General features: G+C 41.8%; 1 protein-coding gene across 11 annotated transcripts in view; it reads left to right on the top strand.

Moving 5' to 3' along the window:
- Nucleotides 1-16,291, top strand: part of ZDHHC14 (zinc finger DHHC-type palmitoyltransferase 14) — a 156,909-nt gene that overhangs the window by 70,206 nt on the left and 70,412 nt on the right. For 9 of the 11 annotated variants that reach the window (XM_052684843.1, XM_052684860.1, XM_052684786.1 and 6 more), the window contains one exon: nt 12,232-12,404. In XM_052684843.1, the coding sequence (XP_052540803.1) occupies nt 12,232-12,404 (173 nt within the window). The remainder of the gene's footprint in view (nt 1-12,231; nt 12,405-16,291) is intronic. The other 2 variants (XM_052684796.1, XM_052684812.1) reach the window with 1 other exon arrangement.

Genomic DNA, 16,291 nt, shown 5'->3' with positions numbered 1-16,291 from the left:
TTCAGTAAGCACATCTGTTTTGCAGACAGGCTTTTTTTGTTTTATGTTATGTATTTTATCTATCCCAGCTTTGAAGCTGAGATAGTACAGTGAATCCTTAGGGGTGATTCATGGAGCAGCGAAAACCGGGAGGTCGCACAGGCTATCACCTTGACTGCTGCGTATCTGCTATGATAGATGCTGTGACAGACCCATAAGACCTTTACTTGTGCAGGGAACTTATATTTGTTTTATACAATGTCATAAGCTGCACTGTGTGCTTAGCTTTATCCAAACTCCTCCATTGAAATTCAGCCAGAGTAAGTCTGATTTAATTGGTGGTGTGCTGTAATTAAATGGAATCAGTGCTGTTCACTGTTCCAGTGAAGAGTTGGTGGTTTGAGCAAGGGGGAGTGAGGTGCCTGCAGCCTTTCACTCTCAGAAATTGCTTAAGTTTTGACATTGGTATTAAAGATCAAATTGTCAGGTTTTTATACGGACTTTGAAGACTGGCTGTTGAGCTTTTGCTATTCAAGATAACATTAATCTTATTTTTTCTCAGTAGATTTGAGAGAACTTCTAAAATACTTAATTTATAAGGGTTAAGTTCATGCTGTTATGTAATCTGCATGATTTCACCATATTGATCTTTGTTAAGTAATTTATAGGCACTTTAGAAGCTGTGATGCTTATATACACCATATAATTACTGTTCTTCTGTGTGTTCCCACTTAAAAATAATTTTGAATTAGAATTAAGTGGAATAACCCTTGAGCAATATAATGAATAGAGAATCTAAGGTATATTCAGTATCTTAGCATATAGAACAAACAGCAGTACATTCAAGCTAGGTTAAATGCTGCTTGTTTGAAACCATTCAATAGATTTCTGCATTTATGATTGGAGTAAAATGTATTTTACCCTTAAGATAACTTCTTTAATCCTAATTCTTTCCTTTCCTGATGAAATTCTATTTTTTTGCTTGTTTGCTAACTGTTATATTTTCTGTAGCATTTACACAATTGCAGCATTCCAAATGCTAGGAGTGATATTTGTTGTGTATTTTATCAAATAAGTTTTTGAAACTGATTGATCCTTCTGAAATGAAGGAATATATGGTAAATTTACCAGAGCACCTGTGGAGTCTCCTCCTTGGGGATCTTCGAAAGCCACCTGGATATGGTCCTGGGCAGCATGCTCTGGGTGCCCCTACTTGGGCAGGGGTTGAGCTCCATACCCTTCTGACCTCAACCAATCTGTGATTCTGTGATATTATAAAACAGTTTAAAACGCAAAGACGAAGAATGAAATAATTTTAGGCATATTTCAAATCCCACTGAGCCTAGGCCCTGGCTTCCCTTAATCTTTTGAAGATTCAAATAGGAATTGTAAGGGTTGTGCAAAAGTATCAGACAAATGGATGAAACTAATGCGAAACTTTGCTAGCTAATCTTGTTATGTATTTCATGTAACACTGCTTGGACTTAACCTATACTCAATTTATATCACGTATTCTGTATGCTAAGAGCATGCTTGAGAAGAATTAAGCATAAGCTGGTTGATGCACAGCAAGTTGTTTCCCACTACTGCTTTCTTGTGCCTCTGAAGAGTTTGTTCACCTTAACATTAAAATAAGGTCTTTAAAAAAGCTGGAGGTGAAAATATGAGCATCCCAGAAAATACTAACTGAAGATGTCATACCTTCAAACTTCATGATAAATCTTGGATTTCCAATCTGTGTAGAAAAACTTTCTTGTTCTTCATCACTTCTAGAAATAACAATGGAGAGAGATGCAATAGAAGTTAGAACTACCTCATCTAAAGGAGAGATATGTATTTAATGTTTTAAGACAGCTTTGGCATTTTCTGTAGTAAATTATTTTGGCAATCTTCTTACATCTATTTGCATTTGATTTTACTTACCATCTTGACTGTTAGCAACAATGTCTGTGTCAGAATGATTTTTTTTTACAGAAATATGCTGTTCTTGTTGCATAGGTTAAACTTGGGGGGCAGAGAAAAAAGGGAGGGAGGAGAGGAAAGATGGGCTTCTCAACACTTATCAGACAGTGTGTTAGCATAAATGCAGCTTTCATAGCACAGGTGTGAAACTTCTTGTGTGATGTCACCCAGTCATCTCATGCAGAGCCTTTCTACAGATGGATTCCTGGGTTCTGTCAGAGCCCTGAGAACACCAACAGGCCCTAATAATAAGCCTCACCTTGGGTCTCTCTTTCATCTCCATGGTCTCAAGAGCTTTACTTAAGCACAGACTGGGGACTTCAGTCCTGCTGTGTTGTTTGTCAGAGAAGTATTGGTCTCCAGCTCAGCCACAGTCATGCTTGTGCCTGGCCATGAAGCCCAGTTGATCCAGACCTCAGCTCACCACCCAGCCTGATTGCAGCTCAGCTTCATTGCTGTGATCCTGCTGATAGCTACTGGATCTCATCAAAACTGGTGAAAAGCAAGGCAAAAGAAATAAACATCCAAACCGTAAAGCAGTGAAACTTCTTCACAATGATCATTTTTTATATCTCCATTTGTCTTCCTATAGTCTTTGTCAGGGGACAGTCTTCAAGGTTCTTTCTGTACCCTCATATTTTGCCCATCCTCAAATCTTCTGCTGTCTGTGTCGTGGTCTGCATGCATATCTTCAGCTACTTTGAATTTGTCATTAGAAAATTAGATTATAAGTCATTTTTGTTCTCCTAACCCAGAGCCTGGATGTGCTTTTTTGATCTGTGTGTTCTGTTGCCATCTGTAAATTGAAAGAGATGAATATTTTGAAAGAGACAGCAATCTGAATGAAAACCTCACCGACTGCTGAGATTGAAGTTTCTTCTCTCTATTGCAGCTTCCCTTTCCTGGTGTATTTTTCACCTGCCTGATGCTAACAGCCCATGCATGTGAGACCCTTCCAGGAGCATATGTGATTTATCAGAGACATATTTCAACAAGATGGTATAGTTTTCTTACATCTTAGTAAACTAACTTGTCTCACAAAAGAAGGTGACAGAAATTTGTGTTGGCATCCAGTCAGAAGTTTAGGACCGGGTGGCTCTGAGCAGTGATGCTGTGGATGTGAAAGGGAGGTGAAGTTGAGAGAAGCTATGAATAAAAGTGGAAGGACAAGAAAACTATTTGGGTTAATTTGGGTTAACTGCTGCGGAGACCAGCTTCAGGGCAGGTAAGACTGCACTGGGCAAGGGAGCTAAAGCCAAAAAAGCCAAAAAGGCTGTCCAAAAAGCTCTTTTTAGAGCTGTTTTGAACCAGCAAAAGCACTGTGCTGGTGCTGGGGGTGGCAGTAGCTGGCAGCTGGTGGGCGGGCTGCTGAGACAGCAGGGGTGGAGCCGGCACTGCTCACTCTTATCTCTGTGATTAACCTTGACCCTTTTCTGTGAGGCTGTAAGCAGCCCCTGGGAGTACTTAGCATACTTAGCGTACCCGGTGAAAAAAGGGTGTTGCTGCCCACTACTAACTGCTAACAAGGAGCGCAGGCAGTGTGTGAGCGCAGCCCTCACTGCTCATTGCCGCACCTGTAGGTGAGGAAGGTTGGTCTTGTGGCAGGACACGTAATTGTTCTTGTCCTTGTTCAGGTGACCGCTCTCCCACTCGCTGACCCAGTGACTGTAAGTTCAAACATGGTCTCTACCAGATGTCGGGCATGCTCCAACAAGTCTGTGGCGACCCAGACAGAGAGACTGCCCAGAACTGCAGCGGTTCAAGTCTCTGGCTGCAGGGAGTGCCTGAGTCTGCTGCTGCCGGGGGACAGTGGGAGGGATGCCACCTGCGTGAGGTGCGAACAGTTGGATGAGCTGCTCAGCCTTGTGGTAGAGCTTAGGGAGGAGGTGGAGCGGTTAAGATCCATTAGGGACTGCGAGAGGGAGATAGACTGGTGGTGTAACTCTCTGCGAGAAACAAGCAGAGATTGCAACCCCCAGCCTGTAGTGGACTCTCTGCCTTACCGTAGTAAAACTGAGAGAGCTGACTTGGGAGGAGAAGAGGAATGGCAGCATGTCCCACCTCAGCGACGCAGGCGGCGCCCTCTCCAACCTACCTCGGTTCCTCAGGTGCCTCTAAGTAATAGGTTTGAAACCCTGGAACTGGAGGGTGAAGAGGCTGAGAACAAGGTGGTGGAACAGCCTCTGAGCTTTGCTAAGGAGAGGCGGTCGGCTCCATGCTTGAAGCCCGCCTCTTCTGGTAAAGAAAGGAGGGTGACAGTTGTAGGAGACTTCCTTCTAAAAGGAACTGAGGGCCGATATGTCGTCCTGACCCCACCCAGAGGGAAATGTGCTGCCTCCCTGGGGCACGGGTCAGGGACATCTCTAGAAAGCTGCCTGGGCTTATTCGCCCGTCTGACTACTACCCATTATCGGTAGTTCAGGTTGGCAGTGATGATGCTGCCAAGAGAAGCCTAAGGGCTATCAGGAATGACTTCAAGGGTCTGGGGAGGGTACTGGGTGGTGTGGGAGTGCAGGTGGTCTTCTCTTCTATCCCTTCAGTGGTGGGGAAGGATTCTGAGAGGATCAAAAAAGCCCTCCTCATCAATAAATGGCTTAGAGGCTGGTGCAGGCAGAAGAACTTTGGTTTTTTTGACCATGGGGCAATTTACTCAGCTCCTGGCATGACGGCTGCAGATGGAGCTCACCTGTCTGCAAGGGGTAAAAGGATCCTAGCCCAGGAGCTTGTCAGGGAAGTAAAGGTCGGGGGCAGCTTGGCTTGTAGTGACCACGAGATGGTGGAGTTCAAGATCCTGAGTGGAAGAAGTAAAGCAAAAAGTAGGATTGCTATCCTGGACTTTAGGAGAGCCAACTTCGATCTCTTTCGGGGCCTACTTGGAGCTGTCTCACGGGCTGGGGTGTTCGAAGGCAAGGGGGCCTGTGAGAGCTGGTCGGCATTTAAGCAGCTCTTCTTCCAAGCTCAGGATCGGTGCGTCCCTGTGAGGAAGAAATCGGGAAAGAGTGGTAGGAGACCTGTGTGGATGAGCGAGGAGCTCGTGCACAAACTCAAAGGAAAGAAGAAGGCCCATGAAATGTGGAAAAAGGGTCTGACTACTTGGGAAGAATACAGGAATGTTGTCAGGGTCTGCAGGGATGCGACAAGGAAGGCTAAAGCCCGCCTGGAATTAAATCTGGCAAAGGGGATAAAGGATAATAAAAAAGGTTTTTTCAAGTACATTAACAGAAAAAGGAAGACTAGGGAGAATGTGGCTCCCCTGCTAAGTGACGGGGGTGTTCTGGTAACGGGGGATGCTGAGAAGGCGGAGATACTGAATGCCTTCTTTGCTTCTGTTTTCAGTGAAAAAGCTCCCCCTCGGGAATCTGAGACCCTGGAGGTTAGTGAGAGGATCTGGGGAAGGGAAGACCTCCCTTCTGTCAGGGAAGAGGTGGTCCAGGAGCGCCTAGGCAACACCAATGTTCACAAATCCATGGGACCCGATGGGATTCATCCATGGGTACTGAGGGAGCTGGCAGAGGTGATTGCTGAACCGCTTTCTGTCATCTTTGAGAAGTCTTGGAGGACGGGGAGGTGCCTGAAGACTGGAAGGTAGCCAACGTCACCCCGGTTTTCAAAAAAGGCAAGAAGGAAGACCCAGGCAATTATAGGCCAGTCAGCCTCACCTATGTCCCTGGAAAGGTGATGGAACAGCTTGTACTGGATGTCACCTCCAGACAACTGGAAGAAGAAGAGGTTATCAGGAGTAGTCAGCACGGGTTCACAAGGGGGAGGTCGTGCTTGACCAACCTGGTAGCCTTCTATGATGTTGTCTCTGGCTGGGTGGATGGGGGGAGAGCAGTGGATGTAGTCTACCTTGATTTCAGCAAGGCATTTGATACTGTCCCCCACGACATCCTTATAACAAAGCTGAGGAAGTATGGGATAGATGAGTGGACAGTGAGGTGAACTGGCTGACTGGCAGAGCACAGAGGGTCGTTGGTGGTGGTGCAGAGTCCGGTTGGAGGCCTGTAACCAGCGGTGTTCCTCAGGGGTCTGTGCTGGGTCCGGTCTTGTTCAACATCTTCATCAATGACCTTGATGAGGGGATAGTGGCCACCCTCAGCAAGTTTGCTGATGGTATGAAGTTGGGAGGATTGGCTGACATGCCTGAAGGCTGTGTTGCCATTCAGCGAGACCTGGATAGGCTGGAGAGCTGGGCCGAAAAAAACCGGATGAGGTTTAACAAAAGCAAGTGTAGAGTCTTGCATCTGGGGAGGAATAATTCCATGCACCAGTACAGGTTGGGGGATGACCTGCTGGAGGGGAGCTCTGCGGAAAGGGACCTGGATGTCCTGGTGGACGACAGGTTGGCCATGAGCCAGCAGTGTGCCCTTGTGGCCAAAAAGGCCAATGGCTTACTGGGGTGCATTAAAAAGAGCATGTCCAGCAGGTTGAAGGAGGTGATCCTCCCCCTCTACTCTGCCCTGGTAAGGCCTCATCTGGAGTACAGCATCCAGTTCTGGGCTCACCAGTACAAAAAAGAGAAGGATCTCTTGGAAAGAGTCTAGCGGAGGGCCACGAAGATGGTGAAGGGCCTGGAGCATCTCTGCTATGAGGAAAGGCTGAGTTCTCAAGGCTGAACAGACCCAGTTCAAAGAAGACAGAGGGGACCTGATCCAGGTCTATAAATATCTAAGGTGTGGGGGGCAGAATGGCGAGGCCAGACTGTTTTCAGTGGTGAGTGGAGACAGGACAAGGGGAAACAGCCGGACACTGCAGCATAGGAAGTTCTGCACAAATGTGCGCAAGAACTTCTTTACAGTGAGGTGACGGAGCACTGGAACAGGCTGCCCAGGGAGGTGGTGGAGTCTCCTTCTCTGGAGATGTTCAAGACCTGCCTGGATGCCGACCTGTGCGACCTGCTGTAGGGAACCTGCTTTGGCAGGGGGGTTGGACTTGATGATCTCTGGAGGTCCCTTCCAACCCCTACAATTCTGCAATTCTGTGATTCTGTAATTTAAAGAAAACAGCATGGTCTCAGCTTATAACATATCAAACAGAACTCAGTGCAAATTTTTTTCTCTTAGTACTGGACAGCACCCACACAATAACAATTAACTAAATAGGCAACACTCACTGAAACAATTTCAATTTATGCATAAAAATGGTCAGTTAGTAATTTATTTTCATGGTGCACTGCTGGTTCTGCTATACTTACTACATTATGCTGTTCCTGGAGTGCGTATTTTTTTAATATTGGCTCCATAGAGTTTGGCGTCAGTGAAAAACTTGACATACAGCATTGCTGGTCTCACCAGTTGAGCTATGGATTTCTTTTATTTTTTAATTAGTGTAATTGTGATAGCTATATCTTTGTGTAATATCTCTATTGATCTGCCAGCTTAGCAAATGGTGTGCGAGACCTCTCATTTCTTAGATATAAATCCCACCAGAGTAATGACGACTACCTGTGAACTGTTCAGGAAAGTCTTTGTTTCCAGTACAGACCAGGAGTAGGCCTCTTTTGTTTTTCCCTTTTCTAGTTAAAGAGCTTGGAGATGATAGGATTTTCAGTGTATACTCACTTCACTACTGTTACAAGTATTTATCTGCTCATCTTGGTAGCCACAGGGAGTGTGGTTATCCAGTTAAGAGAGCTGCTGGCTGATGAAAATTACTTTTGTTGCTCTTCTGTATCCTTCAGTCATAGGCATGATAATTATCCCTTAAATGCCAGTATGTTTTTATTTTTATCTAGCTGTGACAGACGAGTCTTCCAGCAGATTTTATTTCCCTCCTACGCTTGCACAAACTTTCACATGATGCTTCAAAAAAGGATCTGAGATGCCAGGCAAAAGCCAGAGCTGATTTGTTTAAAGCCTTAATTAAAAACCTTATTAAATAAATTGAAAGTTTAAGTTGTATTACTGGTGTGCAAACCAAACATTGTTCTCTAAGGAAGCTATTTACACAATGGGATTTTTAGTGGGATCTTTTGTTGCATAATGTGTCTTAAAAATGTATTTTCTGAAATAGCCTAAGTGCTTGTTTTGTGCTATCACTACAGATACTGTTAAGGCCAGTTATTTTCCTGCGTCTAAGAGAGAAAGTGATGTCTAAGATATCAAGTTCACATGTATTAAGGACAAAGAGATGACGAAATGTGTGACCAGCAGGTCGAGGGAGGGGATTCTGCCACTCTACTCTGCTCTCATGTGACCCTACCTGGAGTATTGTGTCCAGTTCTGGAACCCCCAATACAAGAAGGACATGGTGTTGCTGGAGCGGGTCCAGGGGAGGGCCGCAAAGGTGATGACAGAAAGCTGAAGCACCTCCCCTATGAGGACAGGCTGAGAGCTGGGGTTCTTCAGCCTGGAGAAGAGAAGGCTTGAAAGAGATCTTATAAGGCCTTCCAATATATGAAGGGAACCTACAGGGAAGCTGGGGAGGGATTTTTGTAAGGGTATGTGTGCGACAGGACAAGGGGAAATGGTTTTAAACAGGTAGAGAGTAGATTTAGACTAGATATTAGGAAGAAATTCCTTACTGTGAGGATGGTGAGATATTGGAACAGGTTGCCCAGCGAGATTGTGGATGCTCCCTCCCTGGCAACATTCAAGGCCAGACTGGGGCTTCTGAGCACTGTGGTTTGGAGGGAGATGTCCCTGCCTATAGCAGGGAAGTTTGGAACTGTATGATCTTAAAGGCCCCTTCCAACCCAAACCATTCTATGAATCTATGATGTAAAAAAGTTGGTTGCTACTTGCTGTGCAGATGTGTGTGTAACAACTATGGAGCTCCATGTGGCTCTGTGAGTGATGGTGCTGTCTGTGAACTTGTGTTTCCAGAGTAATCTATCATAGAATCTTTAAAGTTGGAGAGCACTTCTAAGGTCATATAGTCCAACCATCAACCTGTCCCATAACTGTGTCCTTCAGTGCTACATCCATGCATTTCTTGAACAGCTCCCTGGGCAGGCTGTGCCAACGCCTCGCAACCCTCTCTGTGAAGAAATTTTTCCTAACCTCCAATCCGAATCTTCCCTGTCACAACTTGAGGCCATTCCCCCTTATCATGTCTTTGTTTCTTTCACTACAGCCTGCTTTCAGGCAGTTGCAGAGAGCAATAAGGTTTCCCCTGAGCCTTTTCTTCTCCAGACTGAGCAATCCCAGTTCCCTTATCCTCTCCCTGCAAGACAGACTCCAGACCCTTCACAGCTTTGTTGTCCTTCTCTGGACATGTTGTTGTATACCTTTCTTATAGTGAGGAGCTCACAGCTGAGCACAGTTCTTGAAGAGTGACCTCAACAGAGCTGGAGACTGAGGGACGATCACTTTTCTGCTACTGCTGGCATTACTATTTCTGATACAAGCCAGGATGCCATTGGCCTTCTGTAGGGCCTCCCTACTATTAGGCAGAGAAGCACTCCCTCCCAACCTGGTATCATCTCTAAACTTACTGAGGGTGCACTCAATCCCCTTGTCCAGATCATCATTAAAGATATTAAACAGAATGAGCCCCAATACCAGCCCTTGGGGGGAATATCACTCATGACTGGTCTCCAGCTGGGTTTAACTCCATTCACCACCATTCTCTGCATCTGGCTGTCTCGCTAGTTTTTTTTTTTTCACCCGGTGAAGAGTACACGTGTCCAAACACTGGGCTGCTAACTTCTTCAGGAGAATGCTGTGTGAGACAGTCAGGAACCTTACTGTAGTCTAGGTAGGCTATAGCTGCAGACTCCCCCTCATCCACAAGGTAGGTCACCTGGTAAAAGAAGGAGATCAGTTTGGTCAAGCAGGACCTGAATTTTGTGAACCTGTGCTGGCTACATCAGATCCCCTAGTTATCCTGCACATTACCTCTCACCATCTGTCTGTGCACTTATTCGCAGATGGTTATTATTGCCAAAGGTCACATCTTTTGTCTTTTTTATAGACATAATCTGCTGAAGTGATTCCAAGTCAAGTTTGTAAAATTCAGGGCGTTCACATTCTGAAAACACACTTAAGGGAAGCAGGTTATCTTACCATTTGGTGAAAAGTGTACAGAGCTTTGGGAGTGTTTTGTCATTGCTGATGGATTGTAGTTTTAGCAAGACGTAGACATCCCCTGTTGTAGTAAAGTCATCCCTTTACAGCAGTGCAGGGCTTTTACAGTATTTCAGCATAGGAGTTGGTTCTAGGAATTGGCTCCTTCACCAATTCTGTATGATATAATGGGTGAAACAAAGCACTCTACTGTTGTGATAGCTTTTCGGTTTCTGTTCTTTGAACATCACTGAGATGTTTAAATGTAAGTTGCTTAGGTGGAATATACTGCTGTTCTTAGGTCAGTATCTAAATTGTATTGTACCTACCGTGCTACCCCATGATTACCTCCTGGTGCCTTTCATATACTTACAGCTCTTGTTGTTTGGTCAACAGACTTCAGCGCAGTTGCAGTTCCTTTGGTATGTGTTGTGAATAGTGCAATAGAGGAATAATAACACTGCTATATTTAGTTTTCGTTAACGTATGAGGTCCCTCTAATTCTTTTAAAGATATGCTGCAAGAGCATATTTGTACTCTTGTCTGAGCATATTACAATAGTTTTGATTTCAGTGATCCTTTGTGACAAGAAATAAATTGAGCAGTACAGTGTTTGTGTACTGTGAAAGCTTCTGTTTGGTTGTTCCTTCTGACTGGCTTCTCTGTCATTAAGGAAATGAGACCTACAGATACCAGCTGTATTGCTGCTTCCTTTAGATCTGATTTCAGGGATCTGGCTCTTGAAAATGGGTTTCTGAAAAGTGTGCATTTTGAAGTATATCCAATCATTTAAACTCTTTTTGTGTCTGTGAAATGGCTCCACCCTCTTATTTTTTTTCTTCAGAGCAGGTAGGCTTGTTAATTTTTTTGTAAAGTGTTGTGCCTATAGTAGTACGTTCATGTAGGTTAAAAGGATGATCCATCACAGGGGTGACGTGATGTGCTTTGTAATGCATTTTGACTTGCTGCCTCCATTAAACGCACTGTGTTCAATGAAATAACCAAGTGCATTGAACAGCGTTGTGCTGGGTGATCAATGCTTGGTATGCTGTAGCTGGTCTATTCCATCCCCATCCTGTCAGCTGAAGTGATAGCAGTAGAGCTGATGTTGTCATCGCTTCCTCAGAGTTAACAGTGAGGATAACACATGGTGTAAAAGCTGGCACATCTGAATCGTCATTTAAGGCAGCCTGCAGAAATAAGACTACGTTAATTAAACTTGATTGATACCTAGAAACTGTAGACAAAGCCCTAAGGCCTAGAACTTATTGGTTTTAGGCTTATGTTTTGACTTCTCATGCAAGCACCAGAAATACATGAAGCAATCTGTGTGTTGCCCACTCTGCCTACTGGAAGACCTATGAAGAGAGTTTTCAGTCTGCGTTTTCTGAGATGACTCCACAGAGCTTGTTACAATGATTCAGATTCACCAGTAGTGTGCTGTGTAACATCTGAGCATTCATATAACCTTTTACACAGCCATGAAGATGTATTTATATTTTGTGTTGCTTAGATTCAAGTGTTTGTGTCCTTTCTGGTTTTATTGCATGTGAAATATAGAGGCGAATCACTGACTGTTGTAAACCTAAAGCCTGCAATTATATTGTAAATCTGGTTACTGCAGAGCCAGTGGTAAAGGGCTGTCAATGCTGCCCAAAACCAGCAGTGTACTATCATTATAATTACTTCACTTTGTGAGTAAGTTTATTCAGCTGCAAGAAATGGATTTAGAGAATCAGTAGGCTTTGAGATACCATCTACTCTATTATATAATATTGATATATAGTAAAGCTATTAGAGGATTGTGCCACAGGTGTAAGTTTTTAAGCACTTTCTTTTTGATGAACTATATTTTCACTTTATAGATTGATGTCTTTAGCATAAATTATTTCCTCATTTTAACAGCTTTAGTTTTCATTACAGAACGCTTTTAGATTATTTCTTCCCCTCCATATTTCCTTCATGTAAGTGGGCAATAGATGAATAAGTATGTGAGCTCAAAATATCCTGTATGAAAAATATTTTCTTATGTAAATGCACGTATTCCATATTAGTGAAATCACTGTTGTGGTGTTTGGAGCTTTATATTACTACACGGATTGAGAAATTTCAGAAGTGTAATGAACACGTAAAGAAGAAATTTCAGCTTTCATAAATATTCCAAGAAATTTATCTGCTTGAGAAAGTGAGTTCTTGATACACATTTATAATGATGAACAGTTTTTGAGAACAATTTGAATTGTTTGATGATTGATTGCTTAATATATTTTTTTTCCTTTTCCAGCTGTCCATATTTATCAGAGAAGATTACGCCTGCTATACCTGCAATTGGTGGGATACTTTTCTTTTTCGTGATGGGGACCCTGCTGCGTACTAGTTTCAGTGATCCTGGTGTCCTCCCCCGTGCAACACCAGATGAAGCAGCAGATCTAGAGAGACAAATAGGTAACACTGAAGGTCTGTTTTCTCCTCGCTTTCCTCCCGAGGGTTTATGTGCTATATGAAGGACGTGTGCTGCTCTGTTCCTGGGAGAAGTTACTCCTGTTTTTCCACAGTAATTGTTCTGGAGTTGCTGTGTCTGTCTCAACTGACACTGCAGTTGAGTGATTCCTGTGGAAAGGCGGTTGATCAACTCTTCAAAAAGACAGTAAACAAAATGCTGGTCCTGCGGAGTGATAGTTGTTACTGGGAATACTTTTCAGCAGGCATTGTAGAACTCTGACTGTAGTGTGGAAGAGAATTTTTGAAGTGTTTTTGACAAGAAAGCTGATGTTGCAAAGGTTATTAAGTTGTACATCTTTTAAAGTAATGTATCCTCACAGTTTGAAGGAATTTAATTAGATTATGAATTATGTTATGAAAGGATCAGATAAGCCTATATTAATGTACAGTGTTGCAATTTGATACAGTCTGGGAAAAGCTGTACTTCAGTTACTAATTGTATGTATTTTTTATCTGTTTAGAGCTGGCACAAGTAAAGGAGAGTGAGCTAGCTTTTAATTACTTGTCAAGTGATTAAAGTGTCAAGTTCTAATTGTGGAATTTCTAAAGCTATAGATGAACTAAATAGCATTTGCTGTCTAGATAAGAAAACATGGGATAAATTTGCAGAACTACTTCGTAAACAGTATTTGCTTATTTTTGTACTAAGCAAGTTTAGTAACAACTACTTCAAAATGATACCCTAGGAATTCATTTGTTCTGAAGTTGTTTCAGAGAGATTCTCACTCATATAATTGAAAAAATATGTAACAGGTGTATGCAAGCACAGGATGTGTACCTCTATGGTCCTTAATGTTTGCACACTACAGTGCTCAGTGTTGTCTGAGGATTTTGTACCATGACAAATAATGCTGTAAAATGCTGTAAAAGCAAAAGCTAAAGCTTTTGTTGCCACCACTCCTACATCTATAATATATGAATTTTAAGGGTTAACTTCAGAAAAGTTTTTGTCTGCTTCTTTAGGGTAATATTCTACACAATGCATTAGTGAAACTGACTGAAGGGCAAAGTCATTTGGTTGGTTGTATTATGGAGTAGGGTTGATTTGGTATATATATGGAGCAGGAGTTCTGGTTTAGTTTCCTCAGAAAGCATTGGTATGAATATGGCACTGAACCATGCCAGTGAGTGGAAATGATAAAGAGTTTTAGTCAAAACACTAAAATGTCACATCAGCATTACATTTGTTTGCTTAAATTTGAATACAGACATGATGTAGGCATCCTGAAGCTATGCCTTCCACATATAGAAATCTGTTGGACAAAGGAACGTTCTTAAGGGAAAACAAAAAAGCTGATGACTTGAAATCGTTAATTGAGACCTTTGTGAATCTTGAACTCAGAGGAAGGGTAACAAATTCGTTTTTAATAGCTTCCATATTTTAGTGGTTGTTTGAATCTCATGGGTTCATTGTTTAAAAAATATATCCTGAAGACTCAGTTTCAGAAAATTGCTCTTGGAGGAACAAGAGTGATGGTTGAGTGCCTTCTGGAAAGACACATGTTGTCTTTGTTATGGATTATTTTAAGAAGTAGGGTTTCAAAATAGTGATGAGTTTATTGGTTGTCACTACAGCAAGATCATTTTCTTTTGCCAGGTTTGGAGTGTTCCGAGCACAGCTGTTACAGTATGCTAAGTCATAAAGTATAAAGGTGTCTGCATAAACAGCATTTAGTATGCTTCAGTGAAGCGAAGTTAATGCATTTGCTACATACTACGTGCAGCAGCTATTTTTACGTGTTCCATGTATCCTTTGCATAGATTTGAGATCTTTGGAGCTGTGTAATCACGTAGCAGCTCAGTTTGTTGAACTTGAAGAAGGATTATTTTTTTTTTACTGTGCATTTGTGAAGTCTGATGCATGTAGTTCACTGATTTTTATGGATCTGGAATAGCTTTCAGTACCAACAGAACAGTCACATTGGCAGTCACATTTCTATAAGAAAAGCTGTATTGCTTTTTTTGTACGCTTGGACTAATTGTGCATAGTCTGGAGCCATCTGATATGGCCACAAGGGAAGAAGGTTGCATTTGGTCAGTCATGACTTAGCTTTGGCCAAGGACCATACTGTACATAGACACACAGAAGTGCATTGTTAGATTTTAGATGATCCAGGTAGCTCAGTGCTAATGGATGAATTGGGATATGGCACTTGGCATTATTTCAAAAAAATCTGTGGTCAACCTGGTCTTTATGTTCATAAAGAAGTAAAATCAGAAATGGAAGAAGCATTGTGAAACTGCATTATCACTGTAGTGGAATGTGTTTCTATTGAGAAACTGGAGTTGTGTTCAGATACAATGATTCCAGTCCTCTTTTGTGTAATAGAATTCCTAATTTTTGCAGAATCCACATATGTAGACAATGAATGATAAAGTTCAAATTCACATTGGGAAACGTTAACAAATATCTGAGAAAGACTGACTTCAGAGCTTATTTTTTTCAGCTCTTATTACTGTTATCACTGTAGAATCAAATAATGACTACATAATGTGCTGCACAGAAGTACGTGCAAGTTGCTACAACAGATAATGGCATTAGATTCAGAGATGGGAAGGAAAGAATTGGGAGCGATGAAAAAAACATCTCAGAACTATTTGTGATCACGTGGAGGAAAATGATAATTTCCTTCATTCTCCTTTTCCCCCATCAGATTTTTCTCAATGAAGTTATTCTATGTAGGAATTTTTGGAAAGAGGATGGAATTCAAACATATATGTTTCTTCCTCTTTGTATAATGAAACTATTGCAATTTTTAAGATGTAGAGTTTTGTTTTTTAAAAAAGGCATTTTAAAATTGCATTTCCTGTGTAACTTCTATAACTTCTGTGACCACTGTATAGTTTTTTTGTTTTATTAATGCAGTGTTAGTAATGCAATATTTGGAGAGCAGAGGACATTCTTCACTAAAAATTTATGATTGGAAGTTAAACATTTTTATTAGATACCTGAAATTATAATGTCTTTCTAATTGAATAACCTTCCTTAAGAAGGAACGTGTTCCCCTGAAGAACCTTTTAAAATCTGCCAGAACAGTTTCTCCTGACTGTTTCATAGTGACAATTCTTTCCAGAAGTCCTGTTTTTTCTCTCCTTGCAGTGAAGTGCAAGTAGCCTTTGTTTGCCAGTCATCATCCTGGTCTCTGCTTTCCTGATGATGAGTTATAGCATCTGAGCTGTTTCCAAAGAATCAGAGTAGATGTTCATAATACCTGATATATCTGTCATAAAGGAAACAGTGCTGCTTTTGAAATTAAAAAAATAACAATAATAATAATAAAAATAATAATAATAAAAAAATTAAAAAAAGATGAATGGTAATTTCAAAATTAAAAAAAACAAAAGTTGTATATTACAGTTAAATTCAAACTTTATCAAATTTGACATACAGAGGTAATTTTAAAATGAAATTGTAGCGAATTTTGAGTGATGGTTTGGAAAGGAATTTAGTCTTCATCTGTTTCTCCTAACTTACGCAAATGCATTGGTTGTACACATGGAAGTTGGCCTTTCACCTTTTCAGAAAGGCAACTTTACTGGGGCACTGCATTGCCTCATTAGAAAAGATTCTCAGTAGGTCTCACCCTCCACTCTGGAGGATGCTGAGTAGAAGCCTGCACTTTGCAAAACATGTTTTAAAGCAGGACTAGGAGAAGGGAAGTTGACCAACTGTTTTTCTTTCGTTTGTTATATTAACAAATCTAGAATAATTTGCAGGAGTCTGTGTTTATACAGCAAAATGGAAAATTACTACTGTGTTGACTCTAAGGTAGAACGCTTTTAAAAGGAAGGAGCAACTCTGTGTTTTCATTGTGTCAAAACGCTATTATTTCCCAAACTAA

This window comes from Tympanuchus pallidicinctus, unplaced genomic scaffold, assembly GCF_026119805.1.
Source record: "Tympanuchus pallidicinctus isolate F22 unplaced genomic scaffold, pur_lepc_1.0 scaffold1, whole genome shotgun sequence".
In the NCBI taxonomy this organism is placed as follows: domain Eukaryota; kingdom Metazoa; phylum Chordata; class Aves; order Galliformes; family Phasianidae; genus Tympanuchus; species Tympanuchus pallidicinctus.
The sequence above is the reverse complement of the archived record's forward strand: the minus strand, read 5'-3'. Positions and strand labels throughout refer to the sequence as shown.